The following is a 16,608-nucleotide window of genomic DNA, read 5'->3' on the forward strand; positions in this document are numbered from 1 at the left end:
GGTACGATGTGCTGGAAACTGGGATACCGTCTTATTTACGTTACTAAGCGATACGTAATGGAACGTGGCTATGGTGCTTGACTTCACCTCCGAGTCATTCGTCGAAATTGCGATTCGAAGCGTGTAAGTGCTGTCACTTGGTGTATGAAATAAAAGCTGCCGCGAATGGAGCTACAGTCAGCCCTAGTGCTGAGCCGAGATCGGCAGGCGCCACGTCCTCCCTCCTCGAAGTGACGGCTCCCTCCGTTCAGCCGAACCGGGATCAATGGAGGCCCGAGGGGACGCGGTGCCGACTGACGTACCGTCTTCCCGCACCGGCTGCGGCGTGCGTGTGGCCACGGTTGTCATGACAACGGCGTCGTGGCTGTCGGCGGACCCCGCCACGAACTATTTATCCAGACGGAACAAATAAGCTGGCCCCATTTCGCCAATGGAACGCACGCTTGTTTATCGTTCCGGGTAGATTTGTGACACCACCTCGATCGCACTAGATGTAGCCTAAAGATGTCAGCGCTCTCCCTTGCAATCGTGGAGCTCGTGGAGTGCACAACTTGAGTCAGCGTTTTGTAATCAACTTCTACCGCGGTTTTCCTACCGTCTCGTTTTACCGTCGTTGACCGTCCCGTCTCGTTACCAACGCCAAGCTTCAGTTATCTTTCTTTCGATTCCTCCGCAGACGGGCGACGGACTCCGGCCCGGTGAGGGCACGTCGGATCGACACGGCGGCCCCGGCAGCCGGTCCCGGCGCCACCCCACCCGCCGAGGGTCTCACGGACGCCGAGCGGCGGCGACAGGTGGCCTTGCAGCACCTCCGAGACAACCAGAAACAGGCGAGTTCAAGGCAGAGATACACAGAAGCAGGGGAGTCAAACGGGCAGAGGTAACGGTACCGATAAAACGTAAGGACTGAGTAAGTGCCACAGACAAGTACAACCTACCGATACCTGTTACCAGCCGAGCAAACGCAATAGCAGAGCAAACGCACCTCAACCTACCACACCACCACCACCTGCAGTTGACGGTGGCGGCGAGAAGTTGGCGACTCGGCAGCAAAGCGATCGGGTCCCACTAGCCACCAGTCGGTATCCGTCACAGGGGCCACTGACCACATCTCTCCCCCACCACCTGGTGTCATTGTCACCCTGACCGGCGCGGGGTCACGGCTGACACACGACACAATGGGGCGACAAACGACTCTCACCGACCCGTGTCGGCGGCGACGGCCCCACACGGCACCGATCGCCCGGGGACTGCCGATACATCGCGCCGCATCGCGCCGACACACTCGTAACGTCTCAGACTGAGGGCTAACTGAGCAGTGTCACGCTGCTCAACATTGGACCTATTAGTAGGAAAAGTGGAAGGCACGTCATTCCGCAGTGCGACCGGCGTTACGGACATTATAGCACGCTATCCAGTTTCGCGTTTGTTGAGTTCGTATGAAAAGCTCGACATTATTGTTGAAGTTCGTTAGCTAACATCTCCAATCTACATGTTTGCTAACTTTGCTTTTCCACTGGCTTTGCACTGAAAGTAAGTGAAAGTGATAAATCCTTGAATTGATCATATACAGGGTGTTTCACTAAAAGTGTCAAAAAGTAAAAGGCCCTAATGCACATAATAACAATGTTTTCTATGGACATTTGCACATCATTCCATCCGCGATTGTTGGACATTTGAAAATATAAAAATGATATCACCGTCACTCAAACCTATTCCACATATCCGCTGCTTCTTTCGATGCACCGTTTCGGCACGTGTCCGGAGGTGCCTCACAGCCCGTTTTCATCTTCAGCGTCCAGACTGTCGGCAAAGCCTTGCATTGTGCTCCTCAGCTCCAAAAGTGATGCGACTTAAGTCTTCCTCAGCTCCGCGAGAGCTACTGACCAAAACCAGAAGGCTAGCGGTGACAGATCGGGGCCTCGCGCTGGCCAGGGGCGGGCGGTGAAGCAGCTGATTATTCGGCCCGGGAACGGAACTTCTGGTCCAGCCAGTTCTTGGTGGCTACAGCCGTTACAGCGGTTGTTTCTGATAAATTGGGGGCTTGGCTATTTCTGATGTTGAAATAAGCTTCTTGTTATCTTAAAAGGCCCTCAGAAAGACCCTGACCTTTTCAACGATTTCCGCCGAAAGGTGGGGGCGACCCGCCTTTTTTTTGGACTGGAACCGGCATCAAAGGAACCCTTTTAAACCTCTCAAGAAGCCCTTTGAAACTTTTATAATCTGGGTCGTAGCGAGGTGAGAGTGAAACGTTTCCTGAAAAGTCGGCGTACGGTTTCAATGTTTCTGATAGCACCAAATGTAAGTGTAATCCACCGCTCCTGTTGCGGTGTAAATAACCTGTTCTTGTTCTGTATAAGGAAAAAAACGACTAGTAACTTTGGGCTCCTGCCCTCGCTCCGTTTGAGTGTAAAATATATCTTAAGTGGCCAAAGCATAAATGTCCAAAAATTTGCAACAAAGCCACGTGCGCAACCACGTGCTTTGCGTATTTTATATATCTTTAATAAGCATTTACTTTTTGACACTTTTAGTGAAACACCCTGTAGGATCGAACCGAACCATCGTCACGACTGACGTCGCTACAAAAGGCCTCTTAATCTTGTATTATTCCTTGCTGCTGATCTGATCTGTAATGGTTTGCCCTTACTGAAGCCGTTACGGCCATGGTGACATTAGCCGTTTAGCTCAACTACCGTTGGAAATGACCACTTGTCAGCCGGTTCCGTGCCCGTTTCCAATCCATCGCCGCCGCAGCTGGTTGGACCGTGTTTCCACCGCGTCACTCGCAGACTGGGTACCGCTGACCATTGTTCAGGCCGTGCTGCGTCACGTGGGCACATAAAATATACACGACGAACGCACGGAGCCCGCAGCACCGCCCCCATCGACCGGGGCATGAGCCTCGGTGGGTCGTAAGCGAGCGCACACGCGTAGTGAGTAATTAAATCCCAGAAAGGTTAAACATCCTATCGTCCTGGTCCGTGTTTCGCGGTCCGGAACGCCGAACGGGCTGTGATTTGCTGCGCATTCCCAAAAATGCTAAGAACCACAACACATCTATACGAATACGTGCAAGCCTGTCGCAGACACTAGCCAAAAGGCTGTGTTGTGTTGATACATTTTCATTTCCCTAGAAACATCAAGGGACAAGGGCTGTTTATTTTCCATGTAAACTCCACTTAATCCATGGCATGATTCACTCTGTGCCTGGCCGGCTTACCCTAAGGTGCCGGGACGGTCAATACGGGGCTACCTCGGCCATCCCCGTCCCCCTCGCCACTGCGCACGGGCCTACCAGGCCTGCAGGGCTGCACCCCCCCCCCCCCCCCCCCCCAGCGCGCAGTGAATAGCCCTGCTCCGTCGGTGAACAGCCTAAACTGTACGGTATAAGCCGATTTTAGCCACACAAAGGCGATGTTTCCCGTGGTATGGCTGGCGTGGCCTCATCTAGCACATGCCCTCGTCATTAGCTGATGTGTCCACTATCTTGGCAGTTATCGTCGGTTGTCCCTGGTGTACAGATCGACACAGCGAACATCCACCTATCACATGTCGGTATGGCGCTAAAATGAGGTCGCCAGGATCATCCCTTGTAAGCAGGGGGCTCATAGAGGCCCGCGTTTGTGCAACTACTTAGTCATTGTCTGAATGTGAGCCGGGTTCTTCGACCTGAGGCATCGACCATTCCAGTCTGGATCGATGCAGACACAGTCTTTAAGAGAAGCGAATAAGCGGCTAGCATTCGCCATTACATTTGCCTCTTATCAATTCGACTTCGATTTAAATGACTGCCCATGGCGCCCATTTACACCGCACTTAACCCTCGCACGACCAGGCCATTTCTCATAACACGAACGACCAGGGGGGGGGGGTTGTTACGACCCCCCCTGGCGTTTCGAAACGGAAGGTCGTAGAGCTTAGCGGAAAAAACCAACGGATTGCTCTCAACGAGATCTCGCGATTGGTGGTATATTTTTTGGTCCTAGGTCAACATTTGACCTACTTATGACCGGTCAAAGGTCAAGTTTTCCGAAAAAATCAAACTTTTTCAACTTTCCGCAGCGATTGCGGCAAAACGGTGGGAGATATCGACTTGAAACCTTCACTATCGTGTTCCTTGATCAATTCTCTATCGTTTGGTATGTATTTCGTTTCCCTAGCTCTAAAAATGGCGCGTTGGGAGCGCCGGAAGTCGGCAAGGTCACAGTCGGCGGCAGAAATTCGAAAAATCAAAATTTAAATTTTTGAAATCTGATTGTATTTTTGGATTTGGGAGGTCCATTTGCTCCCTATAGAAGCTAATATTGCTGCATATTCCCATTGAGGTGACAAGAATTAGCAAAATAGTGGTTCGGGCGCTTTTCAAAAATAGTACCGGACGCTGTTCCTCTTGTGACGTCATAGCTCCGTGACCTGACCTGACCCGGTCAATTTTCTTGCACCACACGATAGCCAATGCTTGCCCCAACATGCATGGGAAGTTTCATCATGATCCATCAAACAATGTGGGTATCACCGGCAGAAAACCTAGGGATTCGGCGCACACGTTTGGTAACTGTCGGCCGGAGGCTGTACCTCTTATGACGTCATAACTCCGTGACCTGACATGACCCGATCAATTTTTTTCGGCAAAAGATGCGCAAAGGTTGCCCCAGAGGGTATTGAAAATTTCAGCCCGCTACGACAAGCCGTTTAGCGTGCACTTCGAAAAAACCTCAGGGGGGGGGGTTGATAACCCCCCCCCCCCTAGACGTTCTAGGGTTAAGTCTGTCACTGGTCTTGGTGACCGGCCTTTCAGGTCTGGGAAGGTGCGCAGCATTGACCTAATTTCAGAACCAATGGGAGTAGGTATGCGAGCAGATACACAAAGCAAAATACCTACGGACGTTTTTAGACAGATGAGCAATATACGCAAACAGCTATCAGGTGTTGTGCGCTATGCATTGTTTATTATCGTACCCAGATGTGAGCCACTGACAGACCGCTGATGTCAGGTGACCAGTGAACGTCTGTCCCTCAGACGGCCGAGAAGGAGCGCCGGCAGCGCGAGGAGCGGGAGCGTGCCGCGCGAGAGGAGGCCGCTCTCGACGAGCACATCCGGCGGCAGAACGAGCGCGAGCGTCAAACGGCCGAGCGGCAGCGCCTGGCCACGGCCGAGCGGCGGGCGGCTGCCGAGCGACGACAGATGCTGGTCACCGAGGCTATCAGAAAGGCCGAGCAGGAGGCGGCTGCAGAGAAACGGCGGCGACTGCGCGGCGCCGCTGGAGACTCGGCAGCGACCACCACGCGCAGGGAGGAGACGACCGCTCCGGTAGCCAGCTCGACAGCAGAGCCGGCGACCGAGCAGACGGCCGGCGGAGGAGCAGGGGATGGTAGCGGCGGCACGGCGAACACATCACACCGACTCACCTCCCGACCGAGCAACTCCAGCAGTGGAGAGAGCGAGTCGAGCCGGCCGAACGGCCCGAGCGGCCGGGCGCGGCTGAGTCCCCTGCAGAACCGGCGCCGCTCTGAGCCGGCCGCGACAGAGGACCGGCTCGGCTCCGGCCGCCAGCCGCTGCCCGGCCTGGGGCGGCTCTACATAGAGGACCGGGTGCTCACACCCACCAAATACCGCGGTGACAGGACCAGCTCTGGCTGTGAGTTCGGCACACAGACGGAGCCGGGCCGGCGCCAGAGGCCGGCCGAGCTGGTCCAACGGAGGGATGTCACTGTGGGTACTGAGACACCGCCGACACGACACGGCCGCCGCCGGGAGCGCTCCAAGGCGCGGGCCAGGCCGCTGAAGATCGAGGACCGGCCGCGATGGAACGCACCGCAGGTAAGTGGGCTGGTCAGGGACGCCGAGAGGAGACGGCGGCGGCGCCCAGTAACGGCGGTGGCCAGTAACGGCCACGGAAGGGTGGGGACGGGTCAGAGAGGTGGGAGACGAGTGGAACGGGTCATGCAAGTGCCACTGGAGACGCTTATTAGAAACCATAACTAGTGTCCTCAGTGTCTAGAGACCTCAGCGTGCCATTTCGTTAGACATACCGTGATCACGATGCCCGATGTGCTCTGACCCCGCCGACCAGTGTGTGTTCTGACCCATTATGTCCCTACTCTTTCTACCCTGTGTCAGCCGGAGAAGGTGTACCTGAAGCAGACGGAGAAGGACCTGCTGGTGTCGCGCGGCGGCGCCCGTCGGCGGAGGGAACGCCAGCTGAGAAACGAGGACGAATCGTGCTCGGATACGGACACGGGGCCGCCGGACTGGTCGGGAGAACACCGCGCCAGCCGCGACAAACGGACTGATGCAAACAGGTAACGGCACGGAGACAAACATGCATGTCTTGGAACAGCCTCATTAGCTCATCAGCCCAAATAACAGCTCCCTCTCCGCCGTGCAGCATTTACGTTGTCACAGGGCAGTCACCCGCTTGTGTTCACAAAACATGTAGCAGTGTCCTCTGTTTCTGTATCAGTAGATAAGGACACGGGCAGATGCGGACAGCCTTGAGACTGACCCCATACCCTCAGCTGTTTCCAGTACCCATGCTCTCTCACCGGACACTGAATCGTGTCCCATTTCCGTCCCCAGGTCCGGTGTGTCCGAGTGGCGGAACTCGCGGACGGTCCCCCGCTACCGCAGCCACTCGCCGCTCAAGGCCCGAGTCGCCGCCTACTACGCCGCATCCTCCGACGGCAAGTTCTCGTCGTCTTCGTCGTCACGAGCGGCAGCGCGCGCTCTCGGCTCCTCCGTACCTCTGATCACGGCTAGCGAAGTGCTGTTCCTTCCCGAGTACGGTAACGTGGCCCTGGTGCCGCTCAGCCAGCCGCACCTGGCCTATCTGAGCCACGCGCACAGTCTGCCACTGCTCGCCGCCGCCGGCGACATCCCAGTCTACCCGCCCGTCTCTACAGAGAAGGCCCTGCGAGACATCGGCTCCCGCGTGGTGAGTGCGGTAGGTCGGGAGGCGGCGCAATCGCCGGGTTCTACTGAGGACGCGCCGGACGGCGGCGCGGACGGCGACACTGAGCGGGCGGGTGGACCGCCGGCGCGACGACGCTCCCGGAGGGACAATGGCACAGATAAGGAGGACGAGGAGCCACCACATTTGTACAATGAGTCGGCCGGCGCACCACCGCCGGTGCATAAGGCCCAGGACCGCGAGGACCGGGAGGAAGAGGGAGAGGATGAGGAGGAGGAGGCGATAGACCGCGAGGACACGGGCTCGGAGCATTCGTCCGGGTCCCAGGAGCGATCGGAGGCGGCTGATACGGCGGACGGGGCCAGCAGAGGTGAGTTATAGAGAGCGCCGCTGGCACTGGTCGGCCCCGGGTCGACCTTTCATAGAGCCGCCTCAACAGCTAGAGTTGCCTTTTATGCCACACATGACTGGAATTAGCGTAGACTGTTTGAGAGCCGTCCTCTGAATATCGCCGACCTGTAGATAATTTGGATGCAAGAACGGTGTGTTTTTGCATGTCTGTAAATAATCACATTTCCTGAGTTCCGATTTTTTGTGTGCTGCCATTTGCCATAGACAATGCCTGAACGTTGCGTCTGTCCCAGTAGTAGGTAATAAGAGCAGTACCCAGTGCTTAGGCTGAGTTGCCCCGTTCCGCGATCGAAAGTAACGCCTGCGGATATCCTAAGAGCTGCAAACCAGCTTTCAGGGCTAATGAGCTGCCTCCCCTGGCCTGGCCCGTGGCCGAATTGTGGGACCGTGTGGCACCGATCTGCATCCCTGGCCGACCCTGTAGTCCATTCGACGGTCCGCGCCGGGGTCCGGAGCGCCGTTCCCAGACGGTGACCTCACATGTCCCGGTTTCAGATGTCCGCGACGGCCGACTGGCGGAGGCCGAGTGACTCCGGAGGGCTGCGCTTGTGGCTGTTTCAGATTCCGATCGCTCGGAGGCCTCCCAATTGGTGAGCGAGACATCTAGCGAGGCGGTCAGTAAACACAACTTACGAGGGACGTCCACCAGGGACGGCCCGGCCTCGTCTACGTGCATGGGCAGGGACAGTGTGCTCAGACAGCTCACAAAATTGAAACGGGTGCGTTCGAGTCCTAAAACCAGCATGCTTTCTTCCCCTAACTAGAGCATGTTTTGGAAATTATGTGCACATAGTTACATTATGCCGGCATGCCATGAATGCATGTGTACATGACGCTTCCTTCCGCGTCATCCGCTCGAAAACGGGGCCCAGTACTAGGCTACTCAAAGTCGTGCATGGATTAGGTACCCGGGTATCCGTGACAGTGCTCTCTTGTCCCTGTACAGTGTACAAAATCTGTAGCGGTGCTCTCCTTTTTGACCGTGCCAACTTGGACTTCATGGATCATGCACTGAACCATCATGAGGCATAATTACTAAATGTTTGATCAAACGCACGCTTTTACATTAAGCAGTTGAAACTTGAAGCACACCGTTTTAGACAATACATCTACCAGATGCTTTGGTCATTCGTGCTCTTCTTAGTTATATTTTATTGGCCATCCACATTTCTCTCCTGCTAATAGTCTTAGCACATGCCAGCGACTCTTAACTCATCATCCCATCCGTCTTTTGTGAACCGTCACTAGACAGGACCATGCATCTGTGCCTGAACTGCCTGCATTCCCCGTATCAGCCGAACACATCCAACAGGAGTGTGACCTGTGGAAAGAATGGGAATGTTTCGCCAGCTGCTGAGGTCCCATTGTAGCTAGTTAACGGATCAGACCATTCGCTGGACCAGAAATAGCACTGTAAAGCCTCGGTGCGATGAGCCTGCACGGAGCTGTTGAGTACTGTAACCGACTGGTCAACGGCTGCCCCTGTGTGACCTCGACTCCTGCCGACAGGGATTGCTGCGCAGCGGCCGCCAGTGGCAGCAGGATAGGGAGCCGGAGTCGGAGCCCTGCTGATCAGCAAGACCTGCTGAGCAGCAAGACGTGCTGACCAGCGGAATCTGCTGACCAGCAGTATACACTGAGCGGCAGGCAGAGCGGGGCACTGCTGTAGAAAGTCGCGCGCCACTCCCGGCTCGCGGAGTGCGAGCTGAGCGAGTCAGTAGCGCGGCCGAAAAGCCGTCAGCGCCGGCCAACCCTATGGTCTATCATAGGACACGGTGCCGGGCGGCGGCGAGTCACAGGGGCCAGACGGGTACTCTACTGCTGGAAGGGGACGGACGATACGCGGCGGACCTCTCAGACTCCTCCGGTCCCATACTGCCTAGCGGAGACGGTGGGATGACCGACAGGGCCAGTTTGTACTTTTGCAGCGCCCGTGATCGGGACCGGGACCGACTGAGTTGCGGAGCCCAGTCCGCTGATGGGCGCTAAGTGCAATATCTCCAGTGTTAGTGCAATTCAATGTTCGTGCAATCCAGTGCGCTGTGCTAGGTGTGGGCTGGGATTCAGGTATAACATGGGATCAGTTGTGGTGCACAATGACATGATGCAATATACCAGAATGTGAAGAACGCTAGGGAAATGTAACGTCGGTAATCCTGATCAGAAAGCGAATATGTCATAGTTATCTTCCGTAGTACGACCACTACAGCATGAAGGAGAAGAGCTAATACCAATGGTTGAGACATCCCACATTCAAAGAAATCACGTCACTGGGGTTGTATTTTGTCAATGGGCATGACTAAAACAGTCATGAACATGGTACAAAATGTTGCTAAAACCGGACCAACAATAAATTAGACTAACGTGGAGCGCACACCCAGCAAGAAGACGACACCTTGACACAGACACACCATAGCACAAAGTGCGGAAGGCACCTCATGCCCCACCCACAGGTCATGCCTTCAGCTAGCGGAGCCAGCGACCTTTCTAACATTGTATGTGATCTGCTCCGCCCCTGGGTAACCAGTGGACAGCAGAACGAACCCGCCTGGGCAACCATTGACCGCCCCTTCCCCAGAGCTTGCTCCGCCCAGCCTGGACACAGTTGAATAGCACACCGTTCTCTTAGGGTAAACCCAATCCCTCGGGGACCAGCAGGCAGCAAATAAGCCCACCGTTTGTCCCGCCTGGGCTGGCCACAAGTATCGTCCCCGGAGGCTCTGCCCCGCCCCCTGAGTAACCCAGTGGACAGCAGACCCCTGGTCAGAGAGGAGACATACCCTGCCTGAATCGATAACATGCGACCGTGATGGCACACCATCGCCTTCTGGCTTACCCGAGAGATGCATCTGAGAACAATATATGTAAACAATTCTTATAAATCAGTACTCAACAAGGTGCACTACTTCTTTTTGTTTTCCTTCTCTTTCCTTTTCTTGATGTGCTTTTTCACCTTGCTTTTTCGCTTTTCTGCCTTCTGTTCCTTTACGGCCTTCTTTCTCTCCTGAAACACAGACGTTAGCTATGTGACATTTGCAGAGTTCGGTACACAAATGACGAACAATTTATCTCCCGAATATTAATTAACATCGTCAAGATGAACTAACTGAAGTTGTCGGCTGCTTTGTAATTAGTAAATTGTCTGCAGCCGGTCACGCTTATTAGGATGTCTTGTACCCGATGGACAGAGCCAGTCAACTGACGCTCACCTTTTTACTGTCAGGCGATTCGTCCCTGGGCCGGCGTGAGTTGACGAACTTTGAGCCGCCGTCCTCATCCTCACTGTCCTCGCTGTCCTCCTCGCCCGAGGAGACGCTCGCATCACCTTCCTCCCCATCCTCCTCAGAGTGGCCCGCCGTCTGGAGGCATAAACAGAGCGTGAAATATTCAATACTCGAGTTGGGCGAGTGAGCGTCTGACGTTACATACAGCGTGTATGCTGAAATGCTTCAGACGTCACACACTCAAAACGAATCCACTGTCTAATGGAAACCGTCTGACGCCACAAAGTGCCGCAGAGCCCTCTTCCCAACGCCACCGATCCACCGGCACAGCTTCTCTCCGGGACCGCTGATCTACCACCCCATCTCCCCGTCACTGGTCAGTCCCATCCCAATGCCACTAATTTGCCTTCCTCCCCTCCCCAGCCCCTCGCTGACCTGTCCGAGCCGCGTGGGCACCAGCTGCACGGCCGACAGGTCCGGCTTGATGCCCGTGATGGTCGAGTAGATGAGCTCACGCTCGCCAGACTTCGCCTGCTTTATGTCACGCTCGGCGTTAAACACCTGTTGGCAGGCGGGCGTGACCAGGTGATCAGTATGATAAGATAGCGGACTCTGGACAGAACGAACAGCGGACACAGACAGCCGAACTACAAATTTTTGACTGAGCTCATCCAGCCCTAGCTTTATCGCTCGCTTGCGAATTACCAGCGAAGCAAGCGCTTGCTCTTATTTTCAATTGACTTATGCCTTTAGCACTGCAATATTGTATGCACATTGCATAACAGCTACGGCTATTATATGATACCCTTTCAACCAAAATTTCCGGAATCAGGAGCAAAAAAAAACACAGGATCGCCCACAATGCTGGCTTAACGAGCTTCATGGGCAAGGAACTAACGACCAAGTGGCGAGCAGCTACCACCGACCCACAATGCAATACAAATACAGAACCAGACGAACCTCGTCGAGCCGTTTGGGTATGTAGGCGTTCTTGAAGACCTCCTCGTCGACGATCTGCTGGTTGGTGAGCTGGCCGCGCTCGGCCGTCACGGCCATCATTCGCGACAAGTAGTCGGCCAGGTTGTCGGCCCCGATGTTGGGGTCCACGATAAAGTCGAACAGCTCGCGGACGGTCATGGTGGCCACCTGCAGGCGGGTGAAGTAGTCTGCCGGACACGGGGAACAGGAGGTCAGATGCTGAGACAGACAATGAACGGAGAGGGCGGCCGCATCAAACGAGCAGCGGTAACTGCAGTACCAATGAAATGACTCCCGGTAATCGGACAGCCTAAACCCCAGCGCAGGATGTGAACGGCAGGATATTTTATTGCAATATTGCGCTCTAAATCAGCAATTTTATCTTGATTTCAAAGTTTACCGAAGGCCGTATATTTCAGAGCACAACATATGAGCTGCGTGTGCACGTGTGAACTGTGGGATGCTAAGTTATCCCTCCCTGTCAGCCTCACTGGTGATGTTGGTGCAGTCCTTGCGCAGGAAGAACAGCGAGTTCTGGTGGTCGTGCTCCAGCGACTGCGACACGTCAATGATGTACACACGGCCCTTGAAGTACCTGAAACAGAGACACGGACACCACGTCAGCTGGTTACGCCCGCACCGTTGAAAACGAAACAGTGAGTGTGTGGACGAAGGGAAGAAGGGAAAGTAAATCAGAGCGGGAAGAAAGAGACGAGACAGCCAGACAGACACCTCGCCGCTGCGCTGAGAGCAGCCACCTACGCTAAGCGCAGCTACTTAACGAACTCGTCGCTCAGAGTCGAAACATCTTTGTCTGCACACCTTCCCATCGCCCACCAATGCCGTCGCCCCGGCGGTAACTCACAGCATGTTGTACTCGCTGAGGTCGGCGTGCACCAGCCGACACTCGTGGTAGATGGTGCGCATCATCTTCACCACGTCCAGGTACAGCTCGCGCGCCTTCGAGCTGCTGATGGACGCGTCCTGCCGAGGGTGGGGGAGGGAAGTGAGCAGGAAAGACGCCAATGAACGACTGGTAAATATACGTACCAAATGTCTGGTCTCGATCGGTCCCGATCTGTATCCATCGCTCTCCTGACTCTCGTAAAAATAGGCAATAAGCTGAGCATTCGGAGATCGTGAAACGTTTTCAACACATTCCCCAGCTTCTCAATTTAAAACCGACCTAAGAATTCATAAAGAAGAAGCTGAAAGTCGAAACGAAATAAATGAGATTGTTTTGGCAATATGCATAAACTCAGGCAGGTTCTAGTGGAAGCCGAACCCACTGTTATTCAACTGCTTCAACAAACTTTAAATGCACCCCTGGAACACGCCCTCCCCCCTCCCCCAGCCCGGCGTCCCTCCACTGGCCGGTCGGATCGAACCACTAATACTGACGTGCAGTTTGGGCGCGGCGCGTCCCTGCTCGCCGATGAAGCCCATGACGAGCACGTTACTCCTCAGCAGCACCGGCTGGGGGCACGGGACGCCGGCGCGCGTCAGGCGCGTCAGGTTGCGCATCTCCTTCTCGGCCCATGTCTGCACCATCTTGCGCGGGTTGTGCTTGCTGTAGCCGTGACGATGCCTGCAGCAAGCGGATAAGGACGACCGTAATCAGTCAAGAGCTTGCAAAGGTGCATACAACAGTACACGACACAAGAACGAAGTGATATGTATTGAACGCTGAAAACAAAACTGCAAACATTTTGGCGTGAAAAGAAGCGCAGACGCATGTGCATTATGGCAGAATGCAATCTAATCATATTACAGCTCGACAACTAGGAACAGATTAGAAGAACATTACCTACATTATTAGTCCCTGACTCAGAGTATTGGAAATTATGTGACTGTAATGGCGTCCACATTGCAGTGTTCAGTACCTGAACTCGCCAGCCACGTATTTCTCCCTGTCCTTGAACGTCAGGATGGAGGTCTTGTAGATTTTGACGGCGCGCTCTGTGCCCGTGCCATCCTCGTTCAGCGGGGGAGCGCCGCTGGCGTGGAACACGTTAGCCTCCTGAGAAAAACGACAAAATGGGAAATTAGCGAAAGCATCAGCACACGGCGACAGGATGAGCCTTGCATACGAGAGTGGTGCGAGGAAAATATCCGTGACGGCACCAGCACAACAGTATGAAATCAATCTTCATTTCACTATATCCATAATTCGCTCTCTCATGAACAGTTGAACACCTTTCCCACTCCTAGCTGTCACTCTATCTGTTCTATCATTTCAGCTGCCGTTGCCTACCTTGCCCATGGATACGGAGCCATTGATCTCTGTGAAGTACTCGCGGTCCATCAGCTGGTAGAGGATCATCCTGGTGCGCGGGTCCAGCACCTGTTCCACGGTGGCGCGGTCCTTCTTGTCCTTGGTGCGGATCCTGGCGAGACGGCGGTGGGTGTATCGGTGAGCAGAGAGCGCACGGGCCGGCGTAATGCATTGTGAGGCCACTGACCGGTGTAAGATGCAGCATTGCTCGATACGTGTAACTGTACCTATAGGACGGTCCGCTAGCAAGAACCCCCGGCGATACCATGAAACCGTAAAAGCCCGCTGCTTATTTTGTCCCTGATAATACTGACATACCTACCCATAGGGCCTGCTACGTCCTCCTCCCGCCACGGAGACATTAAAACAAACCCGACTTCCACACCCACGTTCCACAGTCTACCTCTGCACAAGTCAGCGTGATGCCTACCTGGCCGAGTCATCCCTCTTGGCTGCCTCAGAGATCTGGTTCCTGACGGCGTGCGATACCCGCGGGCCGTCGTAGCGGTCCAGGGTGATGCGGTTACTGTAGCGCATCATAAGGTTCTTTGACGGCTGGAATTTCTTGCCACCGCCTCCCGCACTTCCACCGCCCTGTGAGGCCCCGCGGTGAGACAAATACTCCTTGGTCAAATCTGAAAAGCATCATATCTATTCTATCAATCAAGATCCCTCTTCAAACACCAAACAGGATGAGACTCACAAATAATTTGGACTGTAGGGATTTACAAGAACAGATACATTTGACACAACAAACACAGCTTGCCACAAATAGGGCTACAAACTGCTCAAGCAGCAAAACACATCTTTATTTGATCTTTCACATGTTAAAGCATTGTTCTTTCTCCAGATTTGCAATGTCTTCATTTTGTATTATAAAACTAAGAGATATAGACATGAATCATGACTCATTCGAGCCATTGATCCAGAATCAACAATACTACAGAAATCTACAGAGATCAGCAGCAGCCACACCCACCCTTCTTGCAGGATGGATCCCAGTCGTAGAACTCAGCATCCTCATCACTCTGATAGTCTTCATCCAGGTCCTGGTCATCTGTAAATGATGTTTCTTCCTTGGGTGCCCTTGACACCTCCTGGGACAGCTCAGAGGCATGTGTGCTCAGTTCTGCCAAGCCTCCAGTAACAGCAGACACTGCTGGCTGAAATGCACCCTGCCTGGGACAGAAACAGAAATGGTCAGAATAGTAAAACAGGGAGCCCTTACATGATGCAACATAGCAGCTGACTCCTAAATTTGTTTCACATTATTTCTTTACAACTTATTCAAGCCCTTCAAACATTTGAACACAAGTACAAGGTTAAAACGGGAAAAAGCAAAACTTGTGTTGCATCATGTATGTTACATACCTATAATCTACCCACCTTCTATAAAAATAGCTGCTGCAATAGTATAAATAGCTGCAGCAATATACTGGCATTTAAAGACCACACAAGTGAGAATGAGCAATCAAAATGCTGCAGAGTAACACTGTAACATTCATACCATTATATTCAAACATTTATAAGATACATAAAATTAATAACATTAGTAGCATTAGCTGATCCTTAGTTTTATGAAACAATGAAAACATGATTGCTTGTCATCATTGTCATCTAATTGCCAACACATTAGTCACTATCCAGCAGACATTAAAAACATTTGGGACAGAGTCTGTATTCATCACATTTTGCCTTACTTGTTGGAAATGTTGGATGATTCCAGTGCTGTTTGATCATCATCTGCATCACTAAACTGTCCTTCTGTTATATCCATAGTTGACGCTGAAATAACAATGATTACAAAGTTGAAGTGCACAAATGCTAGTCATTCCAATGCACAAGCATCTGTGCACTTATTACTCATAATAAGTGCACAGATAACTCATATACACTCATAATCTATAGATGCAGTGAGCCACAGTATATAGATAACATAATCTTTAGATTGAGATGCAGTGAGCAGTGAATAGTGACAGCCAGCCTTGAACACTGAAGCGTGGTAGGATTCCACCTTCATTTGATGTGCCTTCCCAACAATCTGAATCACTGCTGCTTGCTGTTACTACGGCACGGCTGCTGATGGCGATGCTGTTTGTCTAGCTATAAAAAAATATAATTGATAACAACCCTAGATCAAGATGGGCCCAAAACCCTATACCAAAAATTATTTAACATAAAAAGTAGGTACCTACCTAAGCTGTAGAGTAAATTAAATCAAAACAGTTGAGTGAAACAAATTAAAAGAGAATCTGAACAGCAAACTTACTCATACTGGTGGCACAGAATGATGATCCAAGACGAATACAAGTTTATGGCTTATTCAATGGAGTGGTGAGTGAGAATGCGTACAGATGACCACGGATGAAACTGAACTCCACGGCGACCACCATCACCAGACCAGCACCACGTGCCAAAGTTTCACCACCGAAAGAAATGCGCAGCGCAGCAACACCACCACATGCAATATTTTGACACTTGTGCGCAGTAAATGTCTAGACGTGAATTAGCACACCGCCACTAAATTATTATTTCCAAGGATAATGCCGAGATTCCTATAGTTTCCTATGGATAATACCATTACTCATCCGTTGACAGGTCCGATTAGTACAAGCCGTAGTCTGACAGGTCGGAAGGTCGTAGGTTTAAAAAAAATTGCCTTTTACTTAGGTACGAATCGATTGAGCAACCTTTTGCTAAATGTTACAAGCAGTGACTCATGCCCGTGTTCGACTGTCAGCATACCAACATGTGCTCGTGAGGCTCCCCAGCTTAGTCGTGCTTGCCTTCGCCCAACCATGGATTA

The 16,608-nt window shown here is 52.9% G+C and overlaps 2 protein-coding genes across 6 annotated transcripts; one reads left to right on the forward strand and one right to left on the reverse strand.

Moving 5' to 3' along the window:
- The first annotated feature begins 4,841 nt into the window (after positions 1 to 4,841).
- On the forward strand, positions 4,842 to 9,459 carry LOC122378339 (protein rpi-1-like). The gene is made up of 6 exons (XM_043359295.1): positions 4,842 to 4,847; positions 5,024 to 5,824; positions 6,125 to 6,306; positions 6,584 to 7,284; positions 7,887 to 8,044; positions 8,835 to 9,459. Exons 1-6 carry the CDS (start codon positions 4,842 to 4,844, stop codon positions 8,895 to 8,897), a joined length of 1,911 nt encoding a protein of 636 aa, XP_043215230.1. The 3' UTR covers positions 8,898 to 9,459.
- Positions 9,460 to 9,587: 128 nt separating this feature from the next.
- On the reverse strand, positions 9,588 to 16,270 carry LOC122378390 (serine/threonine-protein kinase RIO1-like). 5 transcript variants are annotated; one of them, XM_043359401.1, is made up of 13 exons: positions 16,078 to 16,270; positions 15,503 to 15,587; positions 14,782 to 14,981; positions 14,233 to 14,437; positions 13,782 to 13,914; positions 13,411 to 13,547; positions 12,929 to 13,115; positions 12,393 to 12,511; positions 12,019 to 12,122; positions 11,510 to 11,715; positions 10,985 to 11,110; positions 10,535 to 10,684; positions 9,588 to 10,329 (listed from the first exon to the last, which is right to left on the reverse strand). In XM_043359401.1, exons 2-13 carry the CDS (start codon positions 15,577 to 15,579, stop codon positions 10,228 to 10,230), a joined length of 1,746 nt encoding a protein of 581 aa, XP_043215336.1. In that variant the 5' UTR covers positions 15,580 to 15,587; positions 16,078 to 16,270; the 3' UTR covers positions 9,588 to 10,227. The 5 variants fall into 5 exon arrangements, with proteins under 5 accessions (XP_043215336.1, XP_043215333.1, XP_043215334.1 ...); XM_043359398.1 differs by having other exon boundaries at positions 16,072 to 16,270; XM_043359399.1 differs by having other exon boundaries at positions 15,998 to 16,248.
- Positions 16,271 to 16,608: the final 338 nt, after the last annotated feature.

This window comes from Amphibalanus amphitrite, unplaced genomic scaffold (assembly GCF_019059575.1).
Source record: "Amphibalanus amphitrite isolate SeventyFive unplaced genomic scaffold, NRLGWU_Aamphi_draft 000058F_arrow, whole genome shotgun sequence".
NCBI classification, from domain to species: Eukaryota; Metazoa; Arthropoda; class Thecostraca; order Balanomorpha; family Balanidae; genus Amphibalanus; species Amphibalanus amphitrite.

What these genes read in the sequence shown, in the direction of transcription:
- LOC122378339 (XM_043359295.1), top strand. An exon ending in AAACGGACTGATGCAAACAG is followed by an intron (nt 6,307 to 6,583) that starts GTAACGGCACGG and finishes TTCCGTCCCCAG; the next exon opens with GTCCGGTGTGTCCGAGTGGC. An exon ending in GGCGGACGGGGCCAGCAGAG is followed by an intron (nt 7,285 to 7,886) that starts GTGAGTTATAGA and finishes TGGCTGTTTCAG; the next exon opens with ATTCCGATCGCTCGGAGGCC.
- LOC122378390 (XM_043359398.1), bottom strand. An exon ending in TACCCAAACGGCTCGACGAG is followed by an intron (nt 11,111 to 11,509) that starts GTTCGTCTGGTT and finishes GCCTGCCAACAG; the next exon opens with GTGTTTAACGCCGAGCGTGA. An exon ending in AATCGCCTGACAGTAAAAAG is followed by an intron (nt 10,330 to 10,534) that starts GTGAGCGTCAGT and finishes TCTGTGTTTCAG; the next exon opens with GAGAGAAAGAAGGCCGTAAA.